Below are 16,502 nucleotides of genomic sequence, written 5' to 3'. Positions count from 1 at the left end.
GAGGAGGAGGAGGAGGAGAAGGAGGAGGAGGAGGAGGAGAGGGCATCTGTGACACTGGTCTTGCTCTTGGGTACCTTCTGATGCTGTGATGTGGTGTTTCCCCAGAAGACTGAGGGGTGGCTTCAGAGGGTGGCATTACACACAGACTTGCTCACACATGTTCTGCGCTGGAAAGCTGCTACCCACTCTACCGCTGAGCTACCCACTCTACTGCTGAGCTGACATGGCATCTCAGCCCTTGATTTTTTTTTCTAAGGTTTTTTTAAAATTTTTATTCGTGTGCCTTTGTGTATATTTGAGTGTATGCAACATGTGTGTGGTGCCTGCATGGGCCAGAAGACAGTATCAGATCCTCTGGAGCTGGGCAGTTGTGACCACCCAGTGTGGGTGCTGGGAACTGACTCAGGTCCTCTGGAGGAGCCCCTAGCTTCTAAGTGCTGGACCATCTCAGCAGCCCAGCCTGGTTTTATTTTATTTTTTTGACTTTTATTTTTATTTTTTTATTTTTTTATTTTTTTGTATTTTTGAGACGGGGTTTCTCTGTGCTGCCCTGGCTGTCCTGGAACTCACTCTGTAGACCAGGCTGGCCTCAAACTCAGAAATCCGCCTGCCTCTGCCTCCCAAGTGCTGGGATTAAAGGCGTGCGCCACCACCACCCGGCTTTGACTTTTATTTTTTAAGATTTATTTATTATTATAAATAGGTACACTGTAGCTGTCTTCAGATGCACCAGAAGAGGGCGTCAGATTTCATTACGGATGGTTGTGAGCCACCATGTGGTTGCTGGGATTTGAACTCATGACCTTCGGAAGAGCAGTTGGTGCTCTTACCCACTGAGCCATCTCACCAGCCCCTCGGCTTTTATTTTTATCTGTGTGTAATATGTTTATGTCTGAGCATGTGTTTGTATAAATTCTAAGCATGCTGCTAATGGTCACTGTACAGGCATCTGCCTCTAGCACCCAGCTGAGCAGCAGGCCCATCTACCACTGGCTCCTTCCTCCTGACTGTGGTTCTCCTGGGGTCACAGCAGTGGATTATGACCTCCAGTCTCTGCAAGTGCAATTGGATCTAGAAGAGAAGCCACACTCATGGGCTGCTGCCGTGGCTTTGAGTGTGGGAGAGGGAGACCTAGGGTTAGAGAGGGTGCGCAGGCCAGGAGCCCCCAGAACTGACCTGTGGCCTGGCTGTGCTGTGTGTGCTTCAGTCTTCAGCATGGGGAACAATTCTCACGGGCAGTGTGGCCGGAAGGTGATAGAGGATGAAGTCTACAGGTGAGTGGACACACGGAATGCTGGGGAGGGAGCCCTTATCTCAGCAGTGAGAGGGGAGGGTAGAAGAGCATTGGTCATGAAGTAGAAAGCTGTTGCTTAATACGTGTGTGTGTGTGTGTGTGTGTGTGTGTGTGTATGTGTGTGTGTGTGTGTACATACACGTCCTTACCTCATGTGGAAGTCAGAATCATTTTTAGGAGTCTGTTCTCACCTTCCACCTTGTGGCTTCTGGGCTAGAACTCAGGTCATTGGGTTTGGTGGCCCATGCCTTGAGCTACTGAGCCATCTTGCTATGGCCCTCCGTTTTTATTGGAACATGGTTTCTCTGTGTAGCTTTGGCTGTCCTTGAACTCAAGAGATCTGCCTGCCTCTGCCTCCCAAGTGCCAGGATTAAGGCATGTGCCACCTTTCTTCCATTTCAGTCTCTTATCAGTTTTCTTGAGAAAGGGTGGCACTGTATGTCTTTGGTTGGCCTTGTACTTACAGAGATCCACCTGTCTCTGCCTCCTGCATGCTGGGACTAAAGTGGGTGCATTATGTCTGGCTATTCTATATTTTTGTAAAATGTTCACTTTATCAAACTAACTTTAAAAAATTCCCCTTTATCTCACTCTTTTTACTTTAGTGTTGAAAATATTTTCCCAAGTCAAGCATAGTGGTGCATGGCAGTAATCCTAGTGTTTAGGAATTATGGGCTGGAGAGTTCAAAGTTCAAGACCTGTCTGGGCAGTTTATGCAGACCTTATCTCGGAAGATAAAAAAAGGAACGGTTAGGAGGCCAGCACGCCTTTAATGCCAGCACTCGGGAGGCAGAGGCAAGGGAATTCTGAGTTCAAGGCCAGCCTGGTCTACAGAGTGAGTTCCAGGACAGCCAGGGCTACACAGAAAAACCCTGTCTCCAGGGGGAAAAAAAAGAAACAAAAAAAGAAAAAGGGGCAGGGGGTGTGGGGGGCTGGAGAGATGGCTCAGTGGTTAAGAGCACTGGCTGCTCTCCCAGACATCCTGAGTTCAATTCCCAGCAACCACATGGTGGCTCACAACCATCTGTAATGGGATCTGATGCTCTCTTCTGGTGTGTCTGAAGACAGCTACAGTGTACTTATATATAATAAATAAATCTTTGGAAAAAAAAAAAAGACTCAGGCATGGCTCAGTATTAGAGCAGTTGTCCAAAGCTTCCACGTTAGCAGCTAGGGTAGTGCTAGGCTGGCATGCCTGAGACCTGGGTCCCATCCCTAGCACCATAAAAAAAGCTAATAAATAAACCGGCTGGATAGACACTCAGCAGTGAAGAGCGCTTACTGCTCCTGCAGAGGACTGGATTTCTGTCCCCAGCACTGTGTTAGATGGCTCACAACCACGTGGAACTCCAGCTCCAGGAGAAACCACGCCTGTGGCCTCCAAGGGCACCTGTACACATGTGCACATACCCATGACATAATTAAAAACTCGGCAAATATGCCGGGCAGTGGTGGCGCATGCCTTTAATCCCAGCACTTGGGAGGCAGAGGCAGGCGGATTTCTGAGTTTGAGGCCAGCCTGGTCTACAGAGTGAGGTCCAGGACAGCCAGGGCTATACAGAGAAACCCTGTCTCAAAACAAATAAACAAACAAAACAAAAAACAAACAAAAACTCGGCAAACACGGAGCAACCTCAGCATACTGTCCGACATTTGACCTTGAGAGCTGTTCTGTTTACCCTGTGTGTGGGGGGATGTCACTGCAGGTAGGGATGGCAGGAGGTAGGTTTGCATTGTGCGTGTGAGGACGTGACTGTGTGGGTAGAGAGGACTGGAGGTAGGTTGTAGGTTGCTGGGTGGGGCCCAGCCTGTCCGTGCTCATGGTCGCATCTGTTGCTTCTCTTCAATCTGCTCCTGGCTATAGTGAGAGTCACAAAGTGCACAGGATGCAGGACTTCGATGGACAGGTGGTCCAGGTAAGAGGACCCCCAGGCCTGTCTTCTCAGATGCTTTTGAAAGTTTGCAAGGTGTGTAGGATGACGCCACAGGTGTCATTGGGCCTTTCTGGATGACTTAAGGGTGCTATTGCCATGATAAAACATCATGAGCATAAGCACCCTGGGAAAGAAAGGGTTGATTCGGCTCACACTTCCACGTGGCTGTTCATCACTGAAGGAAGTGAGGACAGGAACTCAAGCAGGGCAGGAACCTGGAGGGAGCTGATGCAGAGGCCCTGGAAGGGTGCTGCTTACTGGCTTGCTTCCCCTGGCTTGCTCATAGAACCCAGGACCACCAGCCGGGGTTGGTTCCATGCACCATTGGCTGGGCCCTCCCCCATCAAGCAGTAATTAAGAAAATGCCCTACAAGCTTTGGTACAGCCCAGTCTTATGTTGAAGGCATTTTCTCAATTGAGGCTCCCTCTTCGCTGATGACTGTCACTTGTGTCAAGTTGACCTAAAACCAGCCGGCCCACTGGCTGAAGAGATTAGTGGACATTAACTTACCACAGGCCAGAACTGATGCTAGACTATAGGAGCAGGGTAGAAGTGAAGGGGACACAGCAGGGTTAGAAGTGAGGATGCAGCAGAGGGGAATTCTCAGCTGGCTTCATAGTTGATGAGTGTGAGTTCAAGTCCCTGCTGCTCCACTTACTTGCTGAGTGACTTTGAGTCAGTCACTAGACCTTAGCAGTTCGTGTGTGCTAGTGGGGGTCTTGACTGTTGCTTTGGCACAGTTCCTGGCTGAGCAGCTGTTCTGTGAGTTAGGAAAGGAGTGTGGTATCTTACTGCCCTGTAGACAGGCCGTAAGATTGTGTGGGGCTGCAGGAAAGCCTCAGGGTGGGCAGTGCCCTATAGGGAAGTGTGAAGTGGGAGAAGCTGAGGTCGCAGAGCAGACAGAGGTGGGGAGGGCAGATGGGAGCCCAGTGTGAGGCTGAGGACAGAAGAGCTGGTGGGCTTGCTTCTCAGGCTGTCTGCACTTGCTTTCAGTGAGTGAGAGGGTGACAAGGGTCGGCTGCATGGCTTCAGAGTGAGCTGTGAAGGTGAACTGGGGTGAGCCCACCTGACCCAGCAGCGCCCTCTGCATGGGCCTGGCTGCCTAGGCTCTAACAGCCCCTATCTGTATCTGCCAGGTCGTCTGTGGTCAGGACCACAGCCTGTTCCTCACAGACAGAGGTGAAGTCTATTCTTGTGGATGGGGTGCCGATGGACAGACAGGTAAGTCTTTGTGGGACCTCTGGGGAGGTGCAAGATCTTGGCCTGTGGTCTCTGCGGCCGATGTGGGCTGTTAAGGTTCATGGTCTAGATTTGGGTCTTCTGGGGAATGCCATCTTTTGCATCCTTTCCTGTTCCCTTTGCTGCTGGTTTCCATAGAAATGAACCAAGGTGTCAGAGGCTCCTCTGCACTGTTGTTAGTAATGGAGCCCCGGGCCTCGTTTCCTTGCGCCTGGAGTCTGGAGGGGCAGGCTGGATGATCTGTTGCCTCTATGGATTCTTTCTGCTAGTACTCACTCCCTCCAGGGCTTGGTGACTTGATTATGAACTTGTGTTTTATTGACTCTAATTTGTGGGAACCTTCAGGACCTGCATTAGAGATCATTCCACTCGAAGGCATTTCATTGACCCTGGCTTCTTGCCAGGGCTACTGCTGCTGAGATCCTGATTTACTCGGGAGTCTGTGCTTCAGTGCCGTGCTTTGGGCTGCTGCCCAGTGAAGGTCTCGTGCTGTCTGGGTGGCCTCTAAGTACTGGTCCAGTGGCCTCTTCCCTCAGCCTGCTGAGTCCATGCCATGGTGCCTGGCCTCCTTTTACCTCCTAGCAAGCCCAGCAGTGTTAGAAAGTGCTTCCTGCAGGGCTGGGATGTGTCACAGTGGTAGCTGCATCCTGACCACTGCAACCCAAAAAGCAGCAAAGAGAAGAAAGATAGTAATTGCTTAGAATTCATGCAGACTTGAAAAGCTTTATCATAGTGTGCTATTTTATCTTCCAGAGTTTTCTTAAGTTGACTTTTGGGGGTTTTGTTTGAAGATCTACTCCCCTCCCTCCATTCCTTTCATTTTTTTTTTTTTTAATATTAATTCTATTTATATGAGTACACTGTAGCTGTCTTCAGACACACCAGAAGAGGGCATTAGATCCCATTACAGATGGTTGTGAGCCACCATGTGGTTGCTGGGAATTGAACTCAGGTTCTCTGGAAGAGCAGTTGGTGCTCTTACTCGCTGAGCTGTCTTTCCAGCCCCTGTTCCTTTCATTTTTGACTTCGTCTTTCTAGCTAGTCCTGCTTGGCCTGGAATTGGCTATGTAGACCAAGTTGACCTTGAATTCACAGAGACCTCCTTCCTCTGCCACCTGAGTGTTGGGATTAAAGGTGTGTACCACCACATGTTGAAGGTCTGGTTCTAAGGCTGTCCTGGAACTACAGTATAGACCAAGCTGGCTTAGGACTCACAATGTAGCCCAGGCTGTCCTGGAACTCATGATCTCCCATCCTCAGTCAACTTGATTTAGACCTAGAAATTCCTAGGGTATTAAACTATGCCAGCTATGGCGTTTTTTGTTTGTCTTCTCTGGAGCAAAGTGCTCCCCATGAGCTTGTCCTTCCCTAAGTCTCTGAGTCTGTGAGTTAATGCACTGTTTCCTCCTGTGCTAGGCCTGGGTCACTACAACATCACCAGCACACCCAGCAAGCTGGGTGGAGACCTTGCCGGAGTCACTGTCGTCCAGGTCGCCAGCTATGGTGACTGCTGCTTGGCTTTGTCCGCCGATGGAGGTGTCTTTGGCTGGGGAAATTCTGAGTACCTGCAGCTGGCCTCCATCACAGACTCCACACAGGTGGGTAGGCAGCCAGAGCTGAGGCTCAATGTAGAGGTGTGCTTCAGGTGTAGCCTGGTGTCATGCTGCCTCTGCTCTGTCGTCTCCTTCGGGCCCCAAAAGAGGAAGATTGGAAGCGTAGGTGACTAGCTGGCCCTGGTTTAAGACAGTGTTTTGTTTTTGTATTCTTTTCGTGTGTGTGTGTGTGTGTGTGTGTGGTATGCATGCATGCTTTGTGTGTGTACAGATGTGTGTGCATGTGGTTGATGTTGGGAACCATCCTTGATTATTAGTCCATCATGTTGATTGAGGCAGAGGAAGGTATTGGATCCCATTACAGACAGTTGTGAGCCACCATGTGGTTGCTAGGAATTGAACTCAGGATGTCTGGGAGAGCAGCCAGTGCTCTTTCTAGCCATCTTTCTAGCCCCAGGGCAGGCAGGGACTGTTAATCAGACTCAGAGTTTGTCAGTATAGTTGGTCTTGCTGGCCAGGCTGCTCTGGGTGTCCCTTACATTGGCCTTCAGAGGCTGGAGTCACAGGCAGCTTACCTGACACTTATGTGAGTCTGGGGTCCTTAATGCCTGCAGGTAAGCAAGCACTTTAACCACCTAGTTATCCCCCAAACTGTGTATGTGGACTTTGACACAGGGTTTCTCTGTGTATCCCTGGCTGTCCTGGAACTCACTCTATGGACTAGGCTGGCCTCAAACTCATGATCCTCCTGCCTCTGCCCCCCAAGCGCTGGGATTAAAGGCGTGCCACTACCTGGCATGGACAGGGTTTTGCTGTACAGAACTGGCTGGCCTTAATGCGTAGCGCTCCTCTTGCCTCCTCCTGAATGCAGCCATCACAGGGAAGTCCAGCACCACTAGCTAAGACAGTGCATTAAGTTTGCCTCCTACCCACCTTTCCTAACAGGGATATGAGTGTGAGGCAGTGTATGCATGTGCCCACAATGTCAGAGTATTTCTGCCTCGGTGTAGCATGCATACAAGTTGGAAGTCAGCTCGGGCTGTATAGTGAAACAGCAAACCAAGCTGGGTGTGGAGAATCCCAGGAATCCCAGCACTCAGGAGGTGGAGGCAGGAGGATCATGAGTTCACAGTCATCTTGGCTACATAGTACATTGGAGGCTGGCCTGGGCTACATGAGACCCTGTCTCAACAAGTCAAAAGAAAAACGTAGGCTCCAGAGCATGCAGATCCTAGACATAAGAGCAGTAATTGAGCTAGCCTTTGGTTCATGGTCTCCCCAGTGCTGGGAGTCCAAGTGTGTGTTGCCAAGGACTACTTTGAACATAAAAAGTAGAGATTATTTTGTAACTCATTTCTTTCCTTTTTTTGTTGTGTTGTGTTTTGTGTGTGGGGTGTGTGTGTAGGCCAGAGGACAACTTCGGTTGTCTTACCTCGGGAGCCATCTACCTTATGATTGGGCCCTGGGGCTCACTCAGTAGATGAGGTTGCCTGGCAGCCAGTTCCTGGGATCCGCCTGTCTCTGCCTTCCCAGTGCTTGGATTACAGGAGCACACCCTTACACCCAGCCTTCTGTGTGTTGTGGTTCTGGGGATGGGCTAGAACTCTGGTCCTCATACTTGCATAGTGAGCCATGTCCCCAGTCCATAACTAATACCTTTCTATTCCTCACTGATGTTACTTGCTAATGGCCAAGTTTTTTAATAATGAAAGTATAATCTAAACATTGTTATTCACCAACACAAAGTGTGTGCGATTTAGTAGGTTTTGATTCATTCACAGAGGTTGCAGGCTGGCGTCATGGCTCAGCAAGTAGAGGCTATTGCCACCATGCCTAACAACCCGAGTTTGATCTCCAATGAAAAGAGATGTGACTCTCGAAAGTTGTCCTTTGACCTCCACTGTGCTCTGTACACATGTGTATGTTACAGACGCATGTAAGTAGATAATAAAACAAAAATTAAATGTAGCTTGGCTGTGTTGGCTCACGCCTTTAATCTCAGCACTCAGGAGGCAGAAGCAGGTGGATCTCTGTGAGTTCGAGGCCAGCCTGGTCTACAGATCAAGTTCCAGAACAGCCAGGGCTACACAGAGAAACCCTGTCTCGAAAAACCAAAACATAAACAAACAGCCACCCCCCTCTCCCAAAGGCTTTTTCCGTCAAGGTCCCAGATCATCTTTTTGTTGTCCCCCAGAGTCACTAATGGCTCCCATTGTCACGTCTTGTGTCCCATTTCTCTGCCCTGACCTGTTTTTGTTTTTGTGGCACTGGAGATGGTTCCACCTTGAGTACACTAGGCACATGCTGTACCACTGAGCTGCCCTTACGTAAGGCAACACTTACGTAACATTTCTCATAATGGCAGGTCAGGAACCCGGCAGGGCGCAGCAAGTTTCTTGGCCCTGAGGCTGTTTTAAGGTTGTAATCATCGTGGTCTTCTCACTGGAAAAGAGCTGCCTCCAGCCTTACTCTGCCAGTGGTTGTCCAGTGGATGCTGGACCGAGGCCCTGGGGTCTCTCTGGGGTTGGCCAGTTGCTAGCTGCTGGCCACATGGGCTTGGTCCCTTGCCATATGGCTGCTCCATTCTGGAGGAGACGGGGTGTCAACAGTATGGCAATTGGCTCTGTTAGACCAGCAGGTGAGGCCAGTAAAGCTGGATCCAGTGTTGGATCATTTGTCCTTGGAAGTGATGGGTCCTCTACTCCACTTCTGGAATTCTGTTCAGTAGGAGCAAGTCACCAGGGTTAGCCCAAGATCACACATTGATATATATAGCAGAAGGCCTAGATCCCTGGAAGGCACTGTGGAAGTGACCAATACAATTTTGATTTTTCTTTCTTTCTTTCTTTCTTTCTTTCTTTCTTTCTTTCTTTCTTTCTTTCTTCCTTTCTTCCTTCCTTCCTTCCTTTTCTTTCTTTCTTTCCTTCCTTCCTTCCCTCCCTCCCTCCCTCCCTCCTTCTCTCCCTCCCTCTCTCTCTCTCTCTCTCTCTCTTTCTCTCTCTCTCTCTCTTTCTTTCTTTCTCAAGACAGGGTTTCTCTGTGTAGCCCTGGCTGTCCTAGAAATCACTCTGTAGACCAGGCTGGCCTCCAACTCAGAAATCTGCCTGCCTCTGCCTCCCAAGTGCTGGGATTAAAGGCGTGCGCCACCACCGCCCGGCTTACACTCATCTTATTTTAACTTTTTCACACTTGTTTGCTTAGTGTGTGTGGCCAGAGGACAGCTTAGAAGTTAGTTCTGTCCTTGTACCATGTTGGTTCCTGGAATTCTCAGGTAGTCAAGCTTGGCAGCAAAGAGCAATCTCACCTGATGAGCAATCTCACCAGCTCTGTCTGTCTGGTCGGTTGGTCTGTCTATCTATCTATCTATCTAGACAGGGTCTCACTCTGTAGCTCAGGCTAGGCGAGAGCTCAAGGCAGCCATCCTGACTTCAGTAGTGGGATTATGAGTGTGAGCTGCCACCCCCGGAGGTCAGGCTGTGACCTTCCAAGGCGAGCCCTGCTGACCTACTTCTCCCAGCCAGGTTCCATCTCCTAAAAGTTCCCAGCCCTCAAGGTAGCACCAGTGTTTCCCACTCTAGTTTGCGGCATGGCCTGGGAGAGTGGAACTGGTACATGAGCCATACTAAAGTCTTGTGCAATAGCCAACTTTATTCAGAGCATCCGACAGTTTATACTCTTGAGGGTTGAGATGAGTTGCCTGAGTGACGTGTACAATCACAAGGACAAGCTGCACCTGGCAAAAACATGTTTTTCCATAGAGACACATGATAACAGCAGCTGAAGTAAATTCACTCCTATTTGCTACACCTGGGAGGAGCACGCAAACATTTCAAAACACAGAATGCTTTGGAGAAACTGACGGCACAAGAGTCTTACCTTGTTTTCTTGGAGTTTTCTCACTATTGCTCAGAATTCTCCTCACAGGGCTCCATTCTTGGACCGTGTTCCAACACAGCACAAACAAACTGGGGAATAAGTTTCAGAAGATGAGCCAAGGCAGGGATGTGGTGGTGCAGGTCTTTCCCATCAGCACTTGGGAGGCAGAGATGATGAGGATCTCTGTGAGTTCAAGGCCAGCCTGGTCTCCATAATGAGTTTCTGGACAGCTAAGGCTATATAGAGAGCTCCTGTCTCAAAACAAACCAAACAAATTGAAAACCAGAACCAACCCACCAAAACACCCCCAGCGTAACACATGAGCCTGTGGGGTTATTTCAGATTCAGTCACAATAAGGACTATATATATCCATGCAGTGGTTTCCAGTGTCCTGGATGACCTCGCTTCCCTGCTAGTTGTCTTTGTCTGTCTGTCTAAGGATTTGTGTGCTTGTGCATGTCTGTGTGTGTCTGTGCGTGTGAGTATGGGTGCTCTTAGAGGCTGGAAGACAGTTGTATTAGGGTTCTCTAGAGTCACAGAACTTACGGTAGTGTCTATGTAGTAAAGGAATTTATTGATGACTTACAGTCTGTAGTCCAACTCCCAACAAAGGTCGGCAGCAGCTGTGAATGGAAGTCCAAGGATCAGCAGTTGCTCAGTCCCACAAGGCAAGCAGGTGAAGCAGAGCCAGCCTTCCTTCTTCCAATGTCCTTATATAGGTCTCCAGCAAAAGGTGTGGCCACACCTTTAATCCCAGATAACATTGAACTTGTAGATCTTCCTATCTTAATCTTCTGGGATTCATAGCCACTATGCCTCAAGATCTCCATGCCAAGATTCAGGTCGGAAACTCGTATCTCTCAGCCTTCAGATTAGGGCCATAGGTGAGCCTTCCAATTCTGGATTGTAGTTCATTTCAGATATAGTCAAGTTGACAACCAGGAATAGCCACTATAACAGTGTTAAGATTCCCTGGAGCTGGGCAGTGGTGGCACACACCTTTAATCCCAGTGCTTGGGAGGTAGAGGCAGGTGGATTTCTGAGTTCGAGGCCAGCCTGGTCTACAGAGTGAGTTCCAGGACAGCCAAGGCTACACAGAAAAACGCTGTCTCGAAAAATCTAAAAAAAAAAAAAAAAAAAAAAAAAAAAAAAAAAAAAAAAAAAACCAAACAACAACAACAACAACAAAAAAAAACCCCAAGATTCCCTGGAGCTATTACAGGCAGTTGTGAGCTGCCAGATGTGGGTTCTGGAAACTGAACTTGGGTGATCTGAAAAAGCAACAGCATTCCTAAAAGTCATTTTTCCCCTCTTGTCTTTTGAGACAGGGTCTCACTATGGAGCCTTAATGGGTCTAGAACTTTGTTATGTAGACCAGTTTGGCCTTGAACTCACAAAAATCCGCCTGCCTCTACATCCTGAGTGTAGGGCTTGAAAGTGCTTGCACCCTCCCCACAACCCTATCCTCCCTGTCTTAAAGTTCATAGCAGTGGCTGGCCCGGGACTCTATTTAGATCAGGGCCTCAGACGCAGGGATCCTGTGCCTCTGCCTCCTGTGCTGGGATGAACAGCATGAGCCACCACACCTCTTACTGTAGGCTGTGATTGTCCTGCTCTTCCCACTGGAGGGCGCTCCCTTCTTCCATTGCCTAGCCATCTCTACTTACCCTTCAGAGCTTAGGAAAAGTGACACCTTCCCCTCCCCCATGCCAGGGCAGGAAATCCCCTTTACACTTTGGTCTAGCACGGGTCTAACAAGGTGTTGAGCTTGGTCACCATCTGCCTCACAGAGAAGGTCCCTCTGGCCCTTCCAGGACCGAGAAGAAGCTCAGTGAGTGAGAGGTGCTGGGGAGACCTCTGTGAGGACCCCAGCCAAGGGCTCTGTCTGCTTCTGGCTGCTTTGCTGTCCTAACGCCGTGCCCACCCTTGTCTTTGGTGCAGGTGAATGTCCCTCGGTGCCTTCCTTTCTCTGGAGTTGGCAAAGTGAAGCAGGTGGCTTGTGGTGGCACAGGCTGTGCTGTTCTGAATGGTGAGAGCCACTTCTTGGCAGCTCTGTGGGAAGCACTGGGCAGATCTGAGAGGGAGGGGCAGCTTGTGTGCTTCAGAGACTCTAGGTGGCAGATGGGAGTGTGGCTGTGGGACCCTAAGTAGTTCGGTGACTCCAGGTAGGGGTGATCTCCTAGCAGGTCCGTAACTCATGATATAGGTGCATAGACAGCCACAGGGCTCGGTCGTTTTATAGCAGATGTCTCTGGATCCTGGAGCTGGGGTCAGACCCAGACCTCTATGCACACTACGGGGAGTTTAGGCAGATGTCCTACCCCTTAGCCTCACGCCCAGGCTCTCATGTGTGAAAACTCTGCTCTGTCACTGGGCTCTGCCCCTAGCAGCAGCATTTCACTTGTTACAGCCAGAGCTGCAGAGAGCTCAGGGGTAAAGCACTGACGCTGGAAGAGCCAGATAGTGTCCAAAGCACTGTGCCAAAAGACAAACCAAAACAACCCCCTAAACAAACAAACAAAAACCAAACAAACCAATAACTAAGTCATGGTGGAGGGGTGGTGAGAAGGCAGGAAAGGAAGGGGAAAGGGATGAAAAGGAAGCCTGGTGTGCAAGGCTCTGATCCCCAGAACTCAGGAGCTGAGGCAGAGGAGTATCAATTCCTGGCCAGCGTGGACTGCAGAGTAAGACTGTGTCTTAATGCAAAACCCCTGGAATCTGAGAGAGAATCTCGTGGTTAGGGGCACTTGCTCTAGTAGAAGACCCAGGTTCAATTCCCAGCACCCCCATGGCAGTTCACAACCATCCAGAACTGTAGTCCAGGGGATTTGATATCTTCTCTTAACCTCCTCGGGCATCAGGCAGTCATGTGCTGCACAGATAAACATTTGAGCAAAACACTCACACGCATACAATGAATCTTAAAAAACAAGACCAGAAACCTAAAACCAATCCCCAAATTTCTGCTCCCCGAAAAGAAAGTTAAAAAGTATCTCTAAGAGTTTTAAGAGTCTGGTTGGAATGGCTGTGTCCGGCATGGTTCTCTGATCACTGTGAAATTTGGAGCTGCCAGTGGGGAAAGCGTCTACGTTTTTATGTGCCCAGTGGGTTTTATGATACCCTCCCCCATTACCCTCAACAACTGGGTTGTCTCTGCTCTGAGACTGGCTTCCTCCCTAGTCAGACTCCCCGGGCAAGTCAGGGAGAGGATCATTTTCAACCTGCTAGCACAGTGGGTCTCAATATTCTGTTTTTTTTTTGTTTTGTTTTGTTTTGTTTTGTTTTTTTGTTTTTCAAGACAGGGTTTCTCTGTGTAGCCATGGCTGTCCTAGAACTCACTCTGTAGACCAGGCTGGCCTCGAACTCAGAAATCCGCCTGCCTCTGCCTTCCAAGTGCTAGGATTAAAAGCATGCGCCACCACTGCCCGGCCGGGTCTCAATATTCTAAGGTGACCTTCAGGCATCCACCTACTGAGTTCAGGGATTACAGGCATGCTCCACCATGCCTGGTTTCTGCAGTCTGGGGACAGAACCATGGGCTTCATGCACACTGGGCATGCATGCTCCCACCTGACCCCCGACCCTAGCCCCTGTAGTTTTCATGCACACTGGGCATGCATCCTCCCACCCGAACCCCACCCTAGCCCCTGTAGTTTTCATGGCAAGGGAGGGCTCTGCTTGGCTAGACTCACAACCACTGTTTTGTTGTAACACAGAAGAAGGACATGTTTTCGTCTGGGGCTATGGAATTCTTGGGAAAGGACCAAACCTCTTGGAAACGGCTCTTCCAGAAATGATTCCACCTACGCTCTTTGGTTTGACGGAGTTCAACCCCAAAGTCCAGATTTCCCAGATCCGATGTGGACTTAGCCACTTTGCTGCACTCACCAGTAAGTTACTGTCTGGACAGCCGGGCCAGAATCTGTTCCTTCTTAAACTGGGATATTTCTCAGCTTCTGTCATCGAACTACAGCCATTTATAGTCATCTATCCATCCACCTGTCTTTCTGTCCTTCCCTCTAGTCTCCCATCTATCCATTTCTATCCATCCTTCCATCCATCCATCCATCCGTCCATCTATCTACCCACCCCTCCATCCAATAGGCTTATGTCATCACAGGATAAGTAAAGAGGGAGGCCATGGCAGAGGTAGTCCAGTTTGTATCATTCAGCACACACCTTCTTTAATGATGCCTTTTTGGTTGGGTTCTTTGGTTTGTGGTCAGGCTTATGCTGCAGTGTGACTGGGTGGGAAGAAGGGTTTGGTGAGTGCTGGTGAAAACCAGGAGAGCTTTGGGCTGTGCATGGACGAGTGATGCAGCAGTGACTGTGTGGGTGGCAAGTGGCCCACCTTACAGACCCTCCAGTGTGCTGGGGAGAGATGACCACAGAGGTGGCGGCTTTTGGCTCTTGAAGGCTGGACAGGTTGTAGAGCCATGAAATGCCAAGTTGCTCCACAAGCACCTGGTCCCTGGCCTTCCACACGTTCCAGGCCCAGTGTCCTGATTCAGGCTGCTCTGCAGCCCCTGGCCAGCACAGGTGCTGTGTGCATGTCACTGAAGTGATTCCCAGGGGGCTTCTGCTTCCTTGCCATTCAGAAGTCTCCATGAGAGAAAGGCATACCTTTTCCTTTTCCTTGACACCAGAACTTACCTAAATTTGCCCCCTTTTGAGTACTTTTAGTCTGCCATGGAACTGACCTCTGTGCCTACTCAAATGACATGGCTCCTTTTCACTCTCTTTTCACTCACTTGTGAATCTATAATGAGCATCTCTCTAAAAATAAAAAAAAAAAAAAAAATTTTAAAAAAAGTCTCTTTATAGCAGGGCAGTGGTGGCGCACGCCTTTAATCCCAGCACTTGGGAGGCAGAGGCAGGCGGATTTCTGAGTTCGAGGCTAGCCTGGTCTTCAGAGTGAGTTCCAGAACAGCCAGGGCTACACAGAGAAACCCTGTCTCAAAAAAAAAAGTCTTTTTATTTTTTCTCTTGACTCAAGGTGTGTCTCAGTGGTAGAGCCCCTGCCTAGAATCCCCCAGTGAGGGGCTGGGGGCGTGGCTCAGTGGTAGAGCCCCTGCCTAGAATCCCCCAGTGAGGGGCTGGGGGCGTGGTTCAGTGGTAGAGCTCCTGCCTAGAATCCCCCAGGGAGGGGCCGGGGGTGTGGCTCAGTCGAGGACTGGCTGCCTAAGACCTTGCCAGTGGGGGTGCGGGTCAGTAGTAAAGCACTTTCTCCAAGGTGTAATCATTGTATCTATTAGTTTGTTCCTTTCTGGCTCTTTTACAAGGTCAAGTTCATGAGGACAGGAAGCATGTTTGTTCAGTTGCTATCCTGTGCCCAGCACACAGACAGACCCACAGTTAGGAATCTAGTTGTTGTGTGCTTCCTCACAGAACACACCCACACACTGAAACCCAAACAGAATTGGTTGTGTTGCCTCACTGTCAGTGGGGAAGGGCAGAGCTGGGTGAGATGAAGCTGCGGGTGGTAGCAGGCCATCTAGGTGAGCAGAGTGGGCTGTGCACAGGAGCCTAGGCCTGCTCCATACAATGGCTCATCTTCCCTAGGCTAGCTGTCAGAAACCCTGGCCTGGGACTTGGTCTGGGGATAGGACATCTTTAGGGTGCCTTTCTCTGAGAAGCCGGAGTTCAGAGGCTGAGCTGCGCACTAGGCTCTGTTCTCTTGATGGCCTGCTCCTTGTGTTGCTCCAACCAAGCCGTCTTCCTTCCTTTGCAGACAAGGGCGAGCTGTTTGTGTGGGGCAAGAACATCCGAGGGTGCTTGGGGATTGGACGCCTGGAAGACCAGTATTTCCCATGGAGGGTAAGACCATGCAGGAGTGGGGTGTGGAGGATGTCCCAAAGGATGGGTTAGCTTTGGGGAGCAAAACCAAATATGGACAGGGTCTAGGACCTCCTGTATCTCTGCGCCACAGTCAAGGATGGGCTCCAGGGAGGCTGGGGTGGAGTGATGAGCAGGAGCTGAGGTAGCGCTGGCTTCCATGTGTGCAGGCCTTCAGCCTTTCTGCTCTCTGTGCAGTCAGTGCGCCCCAGGCGCCTGCTGCATGCATGGTTATATGGAATGCCCACTCAGTGTTCCAGTCCCTAGAGGAAGCTACCAGGTGGGCCAGAGATGCGGCTCCGCACACAAGCATGCATGAATCCCTGGGCTCCATCCCCAGTACCACATAAACTTAGTAGGGTGGCTTATACCTTTGATCCCATTGTTAGACTGGTAGAACCAGAAGAATCAGAAGTTCAAGGTCATCTTTGGCTACAAAGGCAAGTTTGAGGTCAGCCTGGGCTGCATGAGACTCAGTCTAAATAGAAAAAAAAAAAAAGAATAGCTAAGTTCTTTTCAGAACAGCTTAAAGAGTTGGCTTAGTAAACACTAGGAAGCATGACATGAAAAGATTCCCCTAAGAAAAGAGAGATGGCTCAGCAGGCAAGCATGCTCCTGCTCACTGTTCCTCCAGAGGACCTGGGGTAGGTTCCCAGCGCCTACATCAGATGGCTCACACCTGCCTGTAACTCCAGCTCTGGGGGATTCTACTCAACCCCCACGCTCCACAAATCCTACTCCCCCTTCTCCCACACACACTTCCTATTCC

General features: G+C 49.8%; 1 protein-coding gene across 1 annotated transcript in view; it reads left to right on the top strand.

Annotated features, from left to right (window-relative positions):
* The window catches only part of Rcc1l (RCC1 like), a 36,260-nt gene that overhangs the window by 9,930 nt on the left and 9,828 nt on the right, over nt 1-16,502 (top strand). Inside the window, exons 4-10 of the mRNA XM_031338147.1 lie at nt 1,208-1,274; nt 3,159-3,210; nt 4,366-4,450; nt 5,885-6,066; nt 11,840-11,927; nt 13,615-13,788; nt 15,630-15,715. Coding sequence (XP_031194007.1) covers nt 1,208-1,274; nt 3,159-3,210; nt 4,366-4,450; nt 5,885-6,066; nt 11,840-11,927; nt 13,615-13,788; nt 15,630-15,715 — 734 coding nt within the window. The remainder of the gene's footprint in view (nt 1-1,207; nt 1,275-3,158; nt 3,211-4,365; nt 4,451-5,884; nt 6,067-11,839; nt 11,928-13,614; nt 13,789-15,629; nt 15,716-16,502) is intronic.

Source organism: Mastomys coucha, unplaced genomic scaffold (assembly GCF_008632895.1).
Source record: "Mastomys coucha isolate ucsf_1 unplaced genomic scaffold, UCSF_Mcou_1 pScaffold22, whole genome shotgun sequence".
In the NCBI taxonomy this organism is placed as follows: Eukaryota; Metazoa; Chordata; class Mammalia; order Rodentia; family Muridae; genus Mastomys; species Mastomys coucha.
Note: the sequence above shows the minus strand (reverse complement) of the source record. Positions and strands in the feature narration are given on the sequence as shown.